At 58.7% G+C, this 16830-nt stretch overlaps 1 protein-coding gene across 1 annotated transcript; it reads right to left on the bottom strand.

The window, feature by feature from the left end:
- Window positions 1-608: 608 nt before the first annotated feature.
- Window positions 609-13109, bottom strand: ARHGAP33 (Rho GTPase activating protein 33). The gene is made up of 21 exons (XM_058530826.1): window positions 11321-13109; window positions 11160-11244; window positions 10710-10790; window positions 10468-10605; window positions 9961-10053; window positions 9269-9391; window positions 9104-9181; window positions 8954-9020; window positions 8811-8870; window positions 8570-8722; window positions 8386-8488; window positions 7086-7230; window positions 6924-7006; window positions 6737-6844; window positions 5192-5337; window positions 4402-4555; window positions 4173-4318; window positions 4020-4094; window positions 2336-3007; window positions 1851-2242; window positions 609-1766 (listed from the first exon to the last, which is right to left on the bottom strand). Exons 1-21 carry the CDS (start codon window positions 11722-11724, stop codon window positions 981-983), a joined length of 4092 nt encoding a protein of 1363 aa, XP_058386809.1. The 5' UTR covers window positions 11725-13109; the 3' UTR covers window positions 609-980.
- Between the last annotated feature and the right edge of the window lie 3721 nt (window positions 13110-16830).

The following is a 16830-nucleotide window of genomic DNA, read 5'->3' on the forward strand; positions in this document are numbered from 1 at the left end:
GAACCCTGGCTCTGTGAGCGCACCCCCTGCCATTTGACCCACAGGGAGGCTCCCCACACCCTGGAGGCTGCTGGCAGGGAAGGCCACCAGGGCAGGTGAAGCACAGGACCCCCAGCCCATCCCCTGCCCACCCCACCCTCCCAGGCCCACCCACGGCTAGGGGGCGGCAGCTCCAGCCTTTCTTCCTGCAGGCACTCAGCCCTGAGCTGATCAGAGGAGGGCTCTTCTCCAGCCTGCAGAAGTGAGAATTGGGCCCCGGTGGGGAGGGCCCCTGGGCCGCCCCCCTCATCCCTGAGGTGACCCCCATCCTCCCCTCCCCCCCGCTCCCCAGGATGGATCTGCTGGAGGAGATCATAGCCGAGCTGCAAGGTGGATGCCAACCCAGAGACAGGCCCAGCTGTGACCCCTCTCCTGGCACAGATTCTTAGGGCACCCATGGCCCCCTCCCTCTCTGCAGATATCGCCCCTCAGAGCCTCCCAGGAGTGACTCCCCACTCAGCACCTGCCGAAATGATAAAATGAAAGAAAATGATAATGCAACCCATCTGTCTCTGCCTCTATTCACTGACCTGGCCCCAGCATGACACTAGCAGCCATATTTTCACCATTTTTATTCATTGATTTGGGCAGATGGTTTAGTGCGGTATGTGGGGGGCGGGATGGGCAGGAGCTGTCCCCTCACCCCCTGTGCACGGGTCAGGACACGCTGGGGGCTCCTGGAGAGGGAGGATGGGGTGTCAGCCTAGCCCTCAGATTTGTGCGAGAGCCCCCAGGATGGAGGATGGCGGGGGAATGGGTACAGCCCCTTCAGCCCAGGGTAGGGAAGTTATAATAGGTTAGGGACCCACGTCAGAAGCAAGTTACAAAGTTAGAAACCTGGGGTAGGGGTCAGGAGCTCAAGAAAATACGAAACAAGGGATTGGGTTGGGCCGAGATCAGTGAGGGGAAGGGGAGGGAGGAAGGGCTCTCCCAGCTCTGGCTCAGCAGTAGCTTCGGGTCTGGCCCTCAGAATGGAGGGACCAGCTGGGAGTGGGGTAGGGGGGTGGGGGACCAGCCCCCTCTCTTCCTTGGCCCCCATTCCTGTACAAGGACCCTCGGTGGTGCTCGCCGCCCCTCCCGTAGGCTGGTGGAGCTGCCCTGTAGAGCAAGAGAGGCTCGGGGGGGCCCCAGGGCCCGGGTACCCTGTGAGGGGTGTGGGGACCCCAGGGGGCCCTCTGTTTCTGGGGAAGGCGGGGGGCTGGGGGGCCGGGATCTGAACGGCTTCGTGGGTGGGCAGGAGGGGAGGAGGAGCTGGAAGAGGCGGGTGAGGGACCCCTGGGCCCCAGGGCTAGGTTGACATAGAGGGGCTCAGGCCGGGTGGGGCGTCGGGCAGGGTGCTGGGGCGCTGAGTAGCCAAGGTGCTCATGGGGAAAGCAGGAGGGCGGTGGTGGGTAGCTGAGCAGGAAGTCGGGGGACCTGTGGGGCGGTGGCGATTGGCCAAGCATGCCATATGAGGCATTGAGCCGATCTGGGGGCATGGAGCAAAAGGGACTCCAGGACCGGGTGGGGCCGGAGTAGGAGGCACCCTCCCCTGCCTCGATCTCATAGTACAGGTTTTCTCCCCTGTCAAGTGGTGTAGGGGCACCCAGGGGGCTCCTCCAGACCGGGGCTGGGGAGCAGGCTTGGAAGGATGGGGATCCCAGGGGGTACAGGCCTGGTTTGGGGACCCCGAGGAAGGGCGGCGGGCACTCCCGGGGCGCTGAGGAGAAGAAGCCGGGGGTAGGAACCTGTGAGGGGACAGAACACGGGAACTGGGCTGCCATCTCTGGCACATCCCTGCACCCCTAACCCGTCCTGAGCTGCGCACTGACCTGGGCAGGGCCTCTGAGTCCCCTCCTTGAGGTCCCTGTGGGCCGCTGGCTCCTCACCAAGCTCCCGTCACTTTGTTGCCTTGGTACGGAGGGTGGGGGTCCCGGAGCCCAGGCACCCGGGTGGGCTAGGGAAGGGGGTGGTGGCCCCATCCCTGAGGTCCCTGGGGGCTCACCGCCCACCTCCAGGGACAGTGAGCGGTGGAAAGGGGAGTGGGGAGCAGCTGGGGTGTTCCCATGCTCCTGTTGGCTCTGTCTCTGGGCCACCTGCTGAGCCCGCTCAGCCAGGGCCAGGGCCATGAGGCGTGCTGGGTTCTTGCGGGGTGGGGGCGGAGCCCCCCCAGGGCGCAGGAGGGACAGGGGTGGGGGCAGCAGCGGCGAATCCATACCAGGACCTACGCAGAGAAGAATGGGAAGGGGGCATCAGCCGGGTCCTGGGCGCAGCCTCAGCGTCTCTGGGGGGGTGAGGTGGGCTGAGCAGGACTCACCGTGCTGGCCTTGGGCTCCCCGGGGAGCAGGCAGTGCCAGCTTGCTGCAGATCTCTTGTTGGCAGGTGTCACTCAGCTGGGCCTCGGCTCCACGCAGCAGCAGGGGGATGAGATGGGGGCGTAGTCCTGGGCTGGGGCTGAGGGCTGGCACTGGGGTGACTGAGGCAGGTGTCCCCCCAGCCCCCAGCAGCTCCAGGACGGCAGGTGGCACTGATACAGCCAGGGGCTCTGAGATGTCCAGGGCAGTGGGCGAGGCAGGCTTGGTGGGCCCACGGGGCGACAGGGCCTGTGGGGGCGCCCTGGGTGGGAAGGCAGAGGCGGGGGCCGGGGGAGCTGGGCTGGCAGGAGGTGCAGGGTCCCCTGGGGTGGGGCTGCTGCAGCGAAAGGTAAGAGGATCAAAGTCGAGTCCCCGGAGCCCCTCCAGGCAGCGGGGCGGGCTGAAGTCCAGCTCATCACCGTCATCCAGCCAGGCTGAGGTTCGGTGCGAGGGGGAACCGGAGAGTGCCCCCAGCCCAGCTGCGGAGGACCCCGAGGAGGATGACTTAGAGGATGAGGAGGAGGAGGAGGAGGAGGACGAGGATAGGCTCTCGCAGGAGCCAGCGGGTGCCGGGCCCACAGGGAAAGCATCACTGCTGGAGTGTGGTCGCCGTAGTCTGTGCAGCCTCTGGAGGCCTGGAAGGGAGGGGGTGGGAGGCAGTTAGGGGTCAGGGGTCAGAGCTGTACATACCCATACAGGAGTGAGAATAGCACACACAACCCAATAGGTTGGGGACATAACAGTGATAAAGGAAATGAACAGCCAGTCGGTGAAGAGCACCATCCAGACCCAGAGGCAGGAATGGGGTCTGATAACCACACGGGCTGTGAGCATGAGACCAGCAGGATCTCAGCACGGCTGCTGGAGTGCAGACGGGGAGTGACCGTGTTTGGAAAGCAGCCGGGCCTTCTCTTGTACTGGAAACATGCACATGCCCTACAGAAGGCACCTCCACTCCTGGGTATGGTGAGCTCTCTGGAGTGGCAGGGATTGCTCATCAGAGCCCCCAGATCCATCGGGAGAAAATGGACAAGCAACTCCCCATGGGACACCCACATCCGGACTATGAGAGCGCAGCAGACAGGAAGGAGCCTGAGCTACCCTCAGCAACACGGAGGGTATCTGCAATGCACTGGTGAGCGGAAAAGGCCAGTTCCACACACGGCACGCTGCCCCTTTCTTATGACACCCTTTACTTAAAGTCTCACGACGACCAGAACTGCGCGACATGTTATTTATGCATACCCCTGTCCGTGATACAGCCTTAAGAGCTGGGATGACCACTATCAAATCTAAAGGATGGCCTGGTGGGGAGGCGGAGCCGGGGGAAGGAGCTCGCAGGTAAGGGAGTGGGGCTCTTTCAGTTCTGGCTGCTGGGTTCATGGGTGTTCGTTATATTAATGAAGTTTTTTTCAAAAGGAATGAATCAAATTAGACTGTTTGAAAGGACCCTGCATGGACCAGTGATCACGGCGCATCATGAACCAAGGGGGATGCTGTATCCAACTCATTGTACCTAATGTCCAGATTCAAAACCACAAAAAACCCAAGAGCCCCAAATATGAAGTACAACCTTTGGAGACCAACTCAGGGCCCCAGCCCCTCCCAGCTCCATCTGGGCACAGGCACAGGCCACCCTCTACTCACCAGCCCCGCTGGCCTGCGATGACAGCGACTCTTCGCTCTTGGCAGATCTCAGTGTGACTGTGTCAGGTCGGCTGCCTGCAGGCAGAGATGGAAGGGTCATGGGGGCACTCCAGAGTGCGGCTCTCCACCCCCCGCCACTGTCCAGCCTCTGACCTGAAGGCTGCGGTGGGGCGCGGGTGCCCCCCAGCCAGGGCAGAGGCTTCTTTCGGGGGATGCTGGGGCCCCGGCCCAGTGCAAAGAAGGTCTTCCAGCTGCTACCCCCTGGCTTCCGCTGTTTCTCGCCTCTCTCCCCTTTCCTCCTGGGGTGTGGGGGACACAGGCGGCAGTCTGAGGGGCTGGGGCCTTTAGGCTGGCCCTCCCCTCCCCCTGGCATCCCACTAACCTTTCCACAGGGGAAGCTGGGGCCTTGGGAGCTGTGGCCTCAGTGGTGGTCCCCAGCCGGCCTTGGGTGCGAGCTTGGGCTTCCTCCAGTGTCAGCAGGCGAGTGGAGGGGCCGCTGCCCGCAAGGGACTTCGGCCTGGGGAGGAGGCAGCGGCCTGGGGAGTTGGCAAAGGGGGCAGCTGTCAGCTCAAGGGCCATTCAAGGCCACAGGCAAAGCCAAGCGCTACAGCCCAAGCCCCGGCCCCGTAGCGTGCCCACCCGGGCTGGCAAGGCAGGGGGCCAGGGCAGATCAGGCGGGAATGGGGGGGCAGCAGGCAGGTGAGGGGGAGGAATGAGGCAGAACGAGCTGATGAGGAGGCAGCTCCCAGCAGCCAGCGAGGGCAGCGGCTCTGGCTTCAGTTACCTCGGGCTAGAGGGCCCTCCGATGTGCTGAGTCCTGATTGGGCTGGGGTCCGGGGTGGGGCAGGGAGTCTGGGTGGGGCCAGGGCAGGGTCAAGTCTGGGGACCTCCCACCTCCTCCCAGGAGGACCCGTGGCCCCAAGCGCCCCCAGGAGCTACAAGGGGTGAAGGAAGACCGATGTCCGGGCCAAGAAGTGGGGATCCTGAACGGAGGAGCTGAAATGAGAAGGGGAGGGAGGGGAGGGAGAGGCCGGGGCGGGGTCCTCAAGGAGCCAGGAGGGAGGTCCAGCTTCATTTGGGAAGGGATAGGGCTGGGAGCCCACCTGCCCTCCCACTGCAGCCCTGACAATGAGGGGGCAGCAGCCAGGACATCGGGGGTGGGAAGGGTGTACCTGCAGGATCGAGGCCAGCAGAGGTGAAGGTGTCACTGAACAGGACGTCCACATGGGTGAGCAGGAATTCCACCACCACTGACTGCACCCGCACCTCCCGGAAGGCTGCTGCCCCACCCAGCCCCACTGACTCCAGCTCCATGGACCTGGGTGGGAGGAGGGGGAGGGAGGCCAGGTGCCTTGAGCCCCAGCTGGTGGGTTCTGGCTAAGCAAGGTGGCGAGCTGGCAGAAGCAACAACTGTCATTCAACGCGCCTGACCTTATCAAACTGACCACATCTAGAGCGGGCCTCTGAGCCTTTCCCCAAACCTGCTCTCTGCCTGCCTGCCTTCCCCATCTCACTCAGTGCAACTCTTCTGTGGCTCAGGCCAGACACCGTGGACTTGTCCTTGGTCTGTCTCTTTCCTTCACTCCCACATCCAGTCTCTCAGCAAACCCTGCGGGCTCCACCCACAACATCTGTCCAGAATCTAAACTCTTCTCCCCCACTGCCCCACCTGGTCCAGCCTCCATCCTCCGCCTCCTGGACCATCTCAGCAGCCTCCTCCCGGTCTCCCTGCTCCCGTCCCCGACCCCTGCGATCTGCTCCACTCGCAGCCAGAAGGAGCCTGTGAACCCGAGTCAGGTCAGGCCCTCCTGGCTCAGAGCCTCCCCTGGCTGCACCTCGCTCCTGGTGAAAGCCAAGTCACCATGACCCACAACCCATAAGTCACTCCTCTACTGGTCCCCGTCACCTCTCCAACCTCATCATCTCCTCCCCCCGACCACTCGCTCACTGCTCACTCACTGCAGCCTCACTGGCCTCCCTGCCATTCCTCCAGCACACCAGGTGCTGACCTGGCCTCTGGGCCTTTGCACTTGCTGTTCCCTCTGCTTCATTGTTCCTCCTCAGATATCCACATGGGTCCCTCCCTCATCTTCTGCAGGTATTGACTCAAATGTTGCCTTCTCAATGGACTCTTCTCCACTCACCTCATTTAAAATTGTAAAGATCTGTACTTCGGGTCTGTGTGTATTTTTCCCTATAGTTCTTATACCCACCACCTGAAGTACTACCTATTTTATTTTTTTACTTATCTGTGTCCCCAGAAGAACTGAGGCTTTCCAGGACAGAGCTTGCCTGTCTTGGTCACCAGCATCCTCTGGGGCTTCTCTGCTGCTGGCCATCAAAGACTTCTTACTGAAGCCTTCCCTGCCACGCTATCTAAAAACTTCAAAACGCCACAATCCCGCACATCTCCCTTCCCTGATCTGTAATCTTTCCCCTCGCCACTCATCACCAACAGCCAGTGCTCTGTATTTTTCTCGTTGATGGTTCACTGCGCATCTCCCCCATGAGAATGTGAGCCCAGGAGCGCAGGATCTTGCTCACTACTCTGTCCCTGGTGCTGAGAACAGGGGCTGTCACGCGAGAGGTACTTATTTTATGTGTTGAATGAAATGAACAAGAGAACAAGAGTTGGGTGGGTTCCCAGGGTGGGGGTAGGGGTGGGGGGAGATGAGGCCCGGCCCCTGAGCGGGCAGGCTGGTGAGCTGCCAGTTTACCGTAGCAGGTTGGGTGCCCAGACGATGGCCAGGTTGCGGGCGTGCATGCTGGTGTTGGCACTGTGTCTCGCCATGCGGGCCAAGTGCCTCAGCAAGTACTCCAGGGTCCTGGGAGGGGAGTGGAGGGGGCACTGAGGCTCAGCTCCCTTAGAGCTCAGCGCAGCCCTCCCCTGCGCTCCTGGCTTACCTGTAGTGCGGCGGGGGCAGCTGCTGGATGACGTCGTGGACACGCACCAGGCGCTCCTCCTCCCTCGGCACTGACATGGCTTCCTGCGATGGTGCACAGAAGTGACAGGGCGGGGCCAGAAGCATCCCAGCACCCTCCACCCTTGCCAGCCCCCTGACTCACGCTGAACTTCCCATAGAGCTGGTATGTGAGCAAGGGGTTGGGCAGCTCGCGGAAGTAGAGCTTGCAGAGCGAGGACACGCTGTGGATGTCCTGCAGGAAGGCGGGCCCAGACAGTTCCGGGATCCTCTCACTGTCAAACTCGTGCCTGAGGCACCAAGCCAAGGAGGAGGAAGATTCTAGTCAGAGCTGGCCCACCTGGCCGGGTCCTTCCGCCACCCCCAGTATCCACAGATGGATGCCACCCTCTTCCTGTGCTGGGCTCTTCAGAGCAGAACCTTACCAAACCCCCAACAACTCTGTGTGCCAAAGACAACGTGGCCCATTTTACAGAGGAGGACACTGAGGCCCAGGGGGAGATGTCCTGCTTGTAGCTCCCCAAGGCTATCTGACTCCAGAGCGTGACAAAGTCATGCCATCCTCCCGACTTCAAGAGGTCGCCAGAAAATGCAGCTAAAACCCCAGCAGCCCCTGCTCCAGGCTCTCTGGTGGTGCCCACTGCTCTCGGTGAAAGCTCCGTGCCTCCTCTCTCGCTGCCCCCAGCTCCGCTCTCACCTCCTGGCCCCCGGTCAGCCTCAATGCTCGGGCCTCACCGCCTCCCCACTCTTAGACCCTCGTGCGTGCTGTCTCTCCCCTGCTCAGACCCCTCCTGTGGTTCCCTCTGTACTTGGAGTAAAAGCCAAAATCCTCGCAGTCGTCCAAAAGGCCCTGCTCGCTCTGCCCTGATCACTTCTCGGACATCGTCTCCTGCTGCTTTACCCCTTGCACTGGCTGTTCCCTCCACTGTGGGTGCTTTTCCCAGGATGTCCACATGGCTCACTCCCTCACCTCCTCTGGAGTGAGCTCTCCTCCAGGAGGCCTTCTCCGCGCACCGTATTTAAAACTTCAGCACCCTCCCTGACTTAGCGTTATCTTGCTTAGCCCAGTCTTTCTCCACAGCCCTTGTCACCTCCTAGTGACGTTCCCACTTCCTTGTCTGTCCCTCCAGCATGTGAGCCCCATGAGGGCCAGAGTCTCTCGGCATCTCATTCACCACTGAGTCCCCAGGGCCTAGCACTGGGCAGGTGCCAGGTGCTCAGTGAAGGTGGATCCCTCCGCTTCCAGCGCTCATTCTGCCTTCACCTCTCAGGCCTCAGCGGGGGTGTCACTTCCTCAAAGAAGCCCTCCAGCCTTGGTCCCACCCTGCTCTATGCCCTCCTAACTCCTGATAACTCTGAGTCTCCAGCACACGGCCCAGGCCTGGAATAGAGACGACCACTCGGTAGCAGTCTGTAGAGAGACGAGGTTGGTGGAGGGCCCTCACCGTAGCCTCTGGATGTTGGACGACACGCCTGAGAGCCGGTAGATTCCATCCACCACCCCGTGGGCCTCAATGAACTCCGAGCAGCAGCGAAGCACCTGGGGCACTGGGAGAGAGCCGCAGGGTCAGGACTGAGCAGGTCACACCCCATGCGGCAGGCCACCCCGTGCGGTGGCCCGGGCCTCACCGTCTTGGCCCGAGTTGCTGAGGTGCTCTCCAAGGTCGCAGCCGAACACCCTCTGCCGCAGGATACCCCGCTGCCGCAGCCGCTGCCGAGAGGGGCGGGAGCGCATGAAGGTGCGGAGGAGGCCAGCCAGCTTCCCACGCGGCCGGGGCACAGCTGTGGGGTAAAGGCAGGCCACACGGGATCAGTGCAGCCACTGGGCTGGGGGGGCGGGGGCAGGGCCCTGGCTCCTTGTTCCCATTACCTGAGGTCAGAGAGGAGACACCCTGGGCAGCCGGGACACCACACGGGGGACCGTCGGCATCTGTGGGGCAAACAGTGAGTGGGAAGGATGGGCAGCAGGCACAGGACGCAGGAGGGCCTCCCCACTTTGGCCAGAGCACTTACCACCCTTCAGTCCTGGACCCGGCCGGTCTGTGAACAGCTCCACACACTCGCTGGGGAAGAAACCGACCTGAGGAGGGTTGGGGTCAGTGTCTGGGCCGCCCTAGCTGGCCGGGTGCCCCAGCCCCACCTGTCCACCCCCGCTGGGCTCACCTGGAAGCCTCGCTTGCCCCGCCACCAGCTCCGATCCTCCGTGGGTGGCATGTCGATCACTGAGACAATGTCTCCCACCTGGCCGTGGGCAGGTGCGAGGAGGGAGGGTCAGAGGGGCAGGGGAAGCAGAGAGCCCCGCTGGAGTCCGCTCCCCCACAGCCTCACCTCGAAGGATAGCTCATCGGGGGCCTGGGCTGTGTACCGTTTGACCACGTGGGCTGCGGCCACTGCAGGGATATTGAGTGAGGCCTCCTCACTGAGGAGCAGTCGCCGGCCATGGTTGTCCAGCTGAGATGGAGGAGGGATGTGGCAGGGAAGAAGAAGGTGATGATAAAGGCAGAGAAGTTTCCTCCACATCCAACGGAGGCCAAGACCTGTCCCCCACCTGAGAGCCCCTGTCACTCAGACCTATTGGTCAAATACCTAAATTCTTGCAAAACAAAGCCCCTTCCTTCCTCTCACATGTCTCAGGACACCCTGTATCCTCATCCTCCATAGCAGACACTGCACGTGTGCTATCTAAAAACCTGCTGGTTTAAGCCCCTCTTAGCCAGGCCTTCTGTGAATTACAACAATCCCATTTCTAATTGATATACCTTGAAATCCTGACATCCCCACAGCCCAGCACCTGCTGAAGCACACACACACATACACACATACACACACACACACACACACACACACACACACACACACACGCTCTCTCTCACAGGCCTGCACCCACACAGACACTGAAATACCAGCGCCTCCTCCTCTCTGGCTCGTTTCTTTCCTGCGCCCACACACTCCCAGGCTGCTTCTCACTGTTCAGACATCCCTCACTCACTCCCATCTCCACACCCCCTGCCCAGGCCCACCTCCATCCAGGTGAGCACGGGCCCGCAGTTGAGGTTGCTGTCCACCAGTCCTGACAGGGTCTCCAGGTACTGCAGCAGCAGCGGCACCAGCATCTGGGGTGGGTGGGCAGGGCGGGCTGTTGTGAGGGGACCCTGAGAGAGCCCACTACCCTCCTAGACTGCCCTAGCTCACCTCTGGGCAGGGCTGAAATTCAGCCTGAAGGCATGGGAGCCACTCCGCTGTTAAGCACTAAAATATTGTCATACCAGTTGGTAAACAGGCTATGCCAAGCTCCTGTGTGCCCCCATTGGCCAGGCCATGCTGACCCTCCCGTGGAACCCCCTGGAACTCCCCATGACCCTAAAACTAAAGGGGGCCTCCAGAACCCTGCTGCATTTCGAGGGCCTCTCCACGCTGATTGGTGGGGACTTGGGCCATACCATTGTTTAAATGTTTGTCTATCCCCCTGCCTCGCTGAGGAGGACACGCCACGGCTGAAGCAGGGGCGGGGACAAGAAGCAATTTACCTGGGCCGCCCTGGCGCCCTCTGGGGGCGGTGGAAGCTCTGGGAGGCAGGAAAACCTCCGGTCAAATATGCACCGGTGGAGGTGGGCGTCCAGGGAACGGAAGTCGTCATAACTGCGGAGAACCGGCCAGGAACGGCCCTGAGGGCGCGGAAGGGACAGAAGGGAGCAGTGGGCCCGTTACACTGAGCTGAGAACCATGCAACCAGTCTGCCAGGCTGGTTGAGAGGCAGGAGTGGCCTCACCTGACAGGTCACCTGCACCCCAAACACCAGCTCGTTCTCCCCAGAGAAGTTGGGGCCTTCACGCTCTGGAGACAGCAGGAGCTGCAGAAGGAAACAAAGGCCCAGGTGAGGGCCTCGCTTTGGTTCAGTCCTGACTTCTCCAGATTGGCGCTAGCTAGGGATGGGTCTGTGTCCCCTCTTGTACCTCCCCACAGGCGGGGCCTGGGGGTGTCTGTCAGAGTACAGGGTCCTGGCACAGAGCATACACCTAACAAAAAGCTGTTGCTGAATGAATAAAGGAATGAATGAGTGAATGGACAGCTCTCTCCTTCCGCCCTGCAACTCCGGCCACTGCCTGCTCAGAGGGGTGGAGCAGCCAGTCCCAGGGACAAGTTTCAGGGGTACAGTGGCTGATGTTGCTTCACGGTGGGTGGGATCTCATCTTCCCACCTGGGTGCCAAGCCCCCATACCTGAATGTGGCCAAAGTCAACATTCTCGTAGTGGAAATGGGCACAGTCAGCCAGCCGGGGGAAGGGACCTCGAGGAGCCGAGAGCCTGGGGGACAGGTGACACATCACTAGCGGCTCCTGAGCTTGCCCCCTCCTAGCTGGGCCTCTCCCTCACCTCTCACCTCTTCCCAGGCTTCCCTTTCACACTGGGCCCGCCAGTGGGGGGCAGGGGCTGCACAGAGCCCTCCCCTGGGCCATCCAGGCTGTCAGTGCTGCGAGCCTGTAGAGCAGAAAGGAGAATCAGAGGCCCCAGAGATGGGAGCAGAGACACAACGGGAGCATTGTTATCTGCCAGCCTGAGCCTGGAGGCCCGAATTGCTCCACACACTGCCCTGAGCATGGAGTAGAAGAGTAGGTCAGGGGGAGGTGACAGCCGGCCGAGGATAGGCCTGCTTCCTCGTGTGTGGTCTGCGGTGGGGGGCTGGAGGAGCGGTGGCTGAGGGTGAGGCAGGGAGAGAGCATGCTGGTACCATCTCTCCCTGTTTAAACCCTCCCATAGTCCCTGCAGAGTCCAGTCATCTCCCATCTGTGCCTCTCCACACCTTCCATCGATGTCTGGACACCGCAGCTCCCATCTTATCAGTTTCCTGCTTCCAACCTCTTCCCTCCTGCCAGCTTCTTCACAGCAAGAGCCAGTATAATTTTTACACAACACAAATCTGCCTGTCTCTCCATAGATCGTGGACCTGCAATGGCTCCCTCTTGTCTTCAAGATAAATTCTGAATGCTCTGGTCTCTGTTTACCTCTCCAGCCCCATCTCTCCCCTTTGCCTCCACTCACAGCTCTTGAACTTCTAAGAGTCCAACAAAAGCACCATCTTCTCACTTCCTTCTAGGTCTCTGCAAAGGCTATTCCCTCTGCATGAAACACTCTTCCCCATCCTCTCCTTACGTTCGCTCGCTCCTCCTCATCCCTCAGGTCTCAACTCTCACGTTCTTCTCAGGAAGTTCTTACTGACCCTTCAGGCTGTATCAGGCACCTCTTCTGGACTCCTCCATCCCTTGAGGTTCCCCCATCCCAGCCTGAGCTTCCCCTATCACAGCCGTGAGCACTCTGAGATGTCACTGTCTGGTGACAAGTCCATCTCCCCCACTGAACTGAGACGTCTCCAGGATCAGGGCCTGGGGCTGAGTCCCAGTCCCCCAGCATTGCCTAGCACAGAGCTGAGCACAGAATTGGTGCTCCTCACAGATAGGGTTGTGCCTGATTCCTCTCTGGGTCCCAATGCCCTGTGCCAGCCCAGTCGCACAGCAGGGGCCCGGTAAAATGTGACGAATAAATTAACCAGCTGCCAGATGGGGATTCCCCAGACTGGGCTCCAGCTTCTCCCGCCTTCATATCCCTGCAACCCCGACTTCACCCTTGGGTCTCATCCTCAGTTCTCCCCCGCTCCAGCCCATGAGGCACCCTAAGGCAGGATGGGATCTGACTCTCTCTGTGCCTGGAGCATGGGGTCTGCACAGAGGTCTCAGGGAATGTCTGTTAAGTGAGCGACGACGAGGGAATGAATGGATGAATGAGCAGGAGCAGCATGGTGGGAGAGGGAGACGGTGGGGGAGGGAGGACGACAAGAAGGTGGAGAGGACCCAAGGATGGAGCCGCAGCTACAATGCCGCCTTGGGGTTGGGGTGGAGTACTGGAGAGGCTGAGCTAAAGGTTCAGTCTGATGGGGGTAGGGGAGGGTTGGTAGAGAGGGACTGGGATGCGGTGCGAATGACGAGAAGGAGAAGAAAAGGGTCAGGCTGAGGATGGAGCCGGGTGGGGGTGGGGCTCAAGAATGAGAAAGGGGCTGGTGGAGGAGGAGAGGGGCCAGGCCGGGGAGGGCTGGCGGCTGGCATGAGGACGCTGAGGACGGCTCTGGGACGGGGGCTGGTGAAGAACCAGGGAGCTTCAGCAGGCGCCCGCGGGGGCCACTCGGGGAATCGGGGGTCCTTCCCTGGACCAGCCCCTCCTCCTCCCAAGCCCGGGTCTTCGGCCGCCGTCACCCCCATCCGGGGCGTGGAAGGGGATGCGTGCTGAGGGGGCGGGGCCGGGGTAAGGGCTCGGGCCCAAGCCCAGGCCGGGACACGAGAGGGACCGCGACGAGGGTGAGGGGCGGCGCGGGCCGCGGGCCGGGCGGGGCCGGGGGCGGGGCGCGCGGGGCGGGGCCGCACGCGGACAGACTGACACGCGGACGGACCGACGGCCGCGTGGGCCGCTCACCACCATGGTCGCGTAGCCTCCTCAGGCGCCGGCCGCGCGGGACCCCTCGCTCGTCGTCCTCGTCGCCGATGCCGCCGCCATGGCGACACAAAGCGGAGGGCGCGAGCCGCGCGCGGGCGGCCGCAGGCCCCGCCCCTAACGGCTGCCCGTGGCTTCGGCGCGCGCCCCACCGGGGCGGGGGCAGCTAGGACGCGGCGCCGCTTCTCATTGGCTCCCGCCTCGGCCTTAGGACGACGCCCCGCCCACCGAGCGGCTTCTCATTGGCTTCGGCATGGGTCCCATCCCTGCCTGGGTCTGTCTTCGGTCCCGCCCCGCGAAGTTTGACAGCGCCACGCCCATGGCTGCTTCTGATTGGCTGTCATTCCCCTCCCAAGACACACCCCCAGGTTCTTTATGCTTTGCCTCTCTAACACTTCTTACGCTAGGCGATGGGCCCTCAGCTTAGTCCACTCTCAGGGACCGCCCCTCTGACACTCTTAATTGGATTCTCCCATGGCCTCAGGGCTTTTCTCCATCCCCAAGCAGCTTTTCAATGTCTCAATCCTCTAGCCCCATCTTGGCAGTCCTGACCCTGACCCCGCCCACAGAATACTGAGGGTATTCGTCCCTGGACCGTTTTCACTGGCTCAGGTGCCCTGCCTGGGACATGACCCTACGCCCCCTGCGACTTGGCCTTGCCCTACCCACTGTATATTTTTCTTGCCTCCTCCTCTACTGCTTATTACAGGCCGGCCTCCAGTCTTGACTCATTTTTCCTAGGAATAGGTCATCCCGCAACGCCAGAACGTGACCACGCCTCCCATAAAGCCAATCCCAGCTGTTCTCGCCGTTTTTGAGCCAGGCTCAGAGAACACTCTGAAGAAATGCCCTTTCCAAGAGGAGTCTCCCATTAGTCATGGCCTTAACAAGGCTCTCACCTCAGAGGGTACCTCCTTGATCCATCCACTCATTCATTCAAAAACTCTGATCACTGAATTTGTGAATACATTAGTAACCAAAACAGGGAGAAATATACCCTGCCCACATGGAGCGCAAAAACTTGTGGAAAAAGACAGAAAATGAACAAAATAGATATCTTAAAATATAGAATATTGGGGGCCAGCCCTGATGGCCTAGTGGTTAAGTTTGGCACGCTCTGCTTAGGTGGCCTGGGTTAGGTTCCCAGGCACAGACCTACACCACTCATCAGTGGTCATGCTGTGGCAGCAGCTCACATACAAAACAGAGGAAGATTGGCAACAGATGTTAGCTCAGGGAGACTCTTACTCAGCAAAAAAAACCCAAAAAACAAAACATATATATATATATATATATAATATTAGAAGGTGATAAGTTCTCTGGATAAAAATTACGTAGAGATTGGGGAAAGGGAGTGCTGGGGGAGGGGTCAATTTACAGTCACTTATTTCAATTTATTGAACTTGCTGCCTTCACTTCCATCATAGGGATTTCCCACAGGATGTTCCCTCTGCCTGGAGTACTCCTCCCTGTCCCCATCAACCTCTGTGGTGGTTTTAAAACATGACTGCAAATTCTTTGACACTCTTCTCATGAAAAGGTGGAGTCTATGTTCCCTCCCCCTTGAATCTGGGCAGGATTGCGACAATTTCCAGCAATAGAGAAGAGTGGGATTGACACTGTGTGATTTCCAAGTCTAGGTAGTAAAAGGCAATGCAGCTTCTTCCTTGTCCACCGGAATGACTAGCTCTAGAGCCTTGAGGCATCATGTGAGAAATGCGACTACACTGAAGTAGCCATGCTTTGAGGAAGCCCAAGCCACATGGAGAGACTGTGTGTAGCACCACAGTCCATAGTTCCGGCTGAAACCAGCCTTGGAGGCATCAGAGCCCTGGGGCCAGATCTGTGAGTGAGGAAGCTGCCGGGATTCCACCCCCAGCTGTGGAGGTACCCTTGAGTCTTCCCAGCTGAGCCCCTAGACATCATGGAGCAGAGACAAACTGTCCCCAGTTGTGCCCTGTCCAAATTTCTGACTCACAGAATCCATGAGCATAATAAAATGATTGTTTTATGCCACTAAGTTTTGGGGGTGGCTTGTAACCCAGCAATGGTAATTAGGATGGCCCTTTGTCAACTAGTTAATTCCCATCTGTCTCAGTTTAAATGTAACTTCTGGGCCGGCCCCGTGGCTTAGCAGTTAAGCGCCTGTGCTCTGCTGCTGGCAGCCCGGGGTTCGGATCCCGGGCGCCCACCGACGCACCACTTCTCCGGCCATGCTGAGGCCGTGTCCCACATACAGCAACTAGAGGGATGTGCAGCTGTGACCTACAACTATCTACTGAGGCTTTGGGGGAAAAAAATAAATAATAAAAAATTAAAAAAAAAATAAATAAATGTAACTTCCTCAGGAATCCTTCTAGGTCTCACTCACCCCCCAATTAGATCAGTTCTACTGCTAAACATCTTTTATTTATTTATTATTATTATTTTTTAGCCTGAGCTAACATCTGTTGCCAATCCTCTTTTTGCTGAGGAAGATTGGCCCCGGGCTAACATCTGTGCCCATCTTCTTCTACTTTGTATGTGAGACGCTGCCACTGCATGGCTTGATAAGTGGTGCATAGGTCCACACCTGGGATCCGAACCTGCGAACCCCGGGCCGCCACAGCAGAGTGTGTGAACTTAACCACTATGCCACCCGGCTGGCCCCTAAACATCTTTTATTTCTCCTTACATCTAAAGAGCTACTTCCTTCTTGTTGATTTTATTTAAATGTATCGTTTGTTCAAAAAGGCTGTAAACAAATATTTATTATGTCTCTGACATAAAGAAGCTACTTGTAACAGAAATCTATCCTATCCTGCCCTTTTTAATAAATACAGATATCAAAATAATCCTGATCATATATTCTCCAACATTTTATTACAAAAAGTTTCTAACATAGAGCTAAGTTGAAAAATTTTACAGTGGACACCCATATATCCACTACTTAGATTCTACCATTAACATTTTACCATATTTGCTTTATCTCACATCTACCTATTACTCTATTTATCCATTAATCTAACTAATTTTTGGATACATTTCAAAATAAATTACAGACATTTGTATACTGTCCCTTAAATACTTCAGCATGCATATCTTTAACTAGAGTTCAATGTTTATTTTTATTTTGAGGTAAACTTTATGTAAAATAAAATTCACAAATTTCACTGAAATTTGACAAGTGCGGACACCTGTGTAACCCAAACGCCTACCCAGCCTGGCAACTGGACTTTTTATGTGGCAGCCCAGGGCTCCAAAGCAAGCATCAGAGAGTGAAAGAGAGGGAGAAAAAAAAAAAGGTGGAAATTGTGTCATCATTTTTAATCCAGTTTAGAACGTTAAAGCAGTACCACTTCCTCTGCATTCTATTTGTTGGGGTAGTCACAAAGTTCCACCCAGTTTCAAAGAGAAAAGCCAGACTCTACT

This window comes from Diceros bicornis, chromosome 34 (genome assembly GCF_020826845.1).
Source record: "Diceros bicornis minor isolate mBicDic1 chromosome 34, mDicBic1.mat.cur, whole genome shotgun sequence".
NCBI classification, from domain to species: Eukaryota; Metazoa; Chordata; class Mammalia; order Perissodactyla; family Rhinocerotidae; genus Diceros; species Diceros bicornis.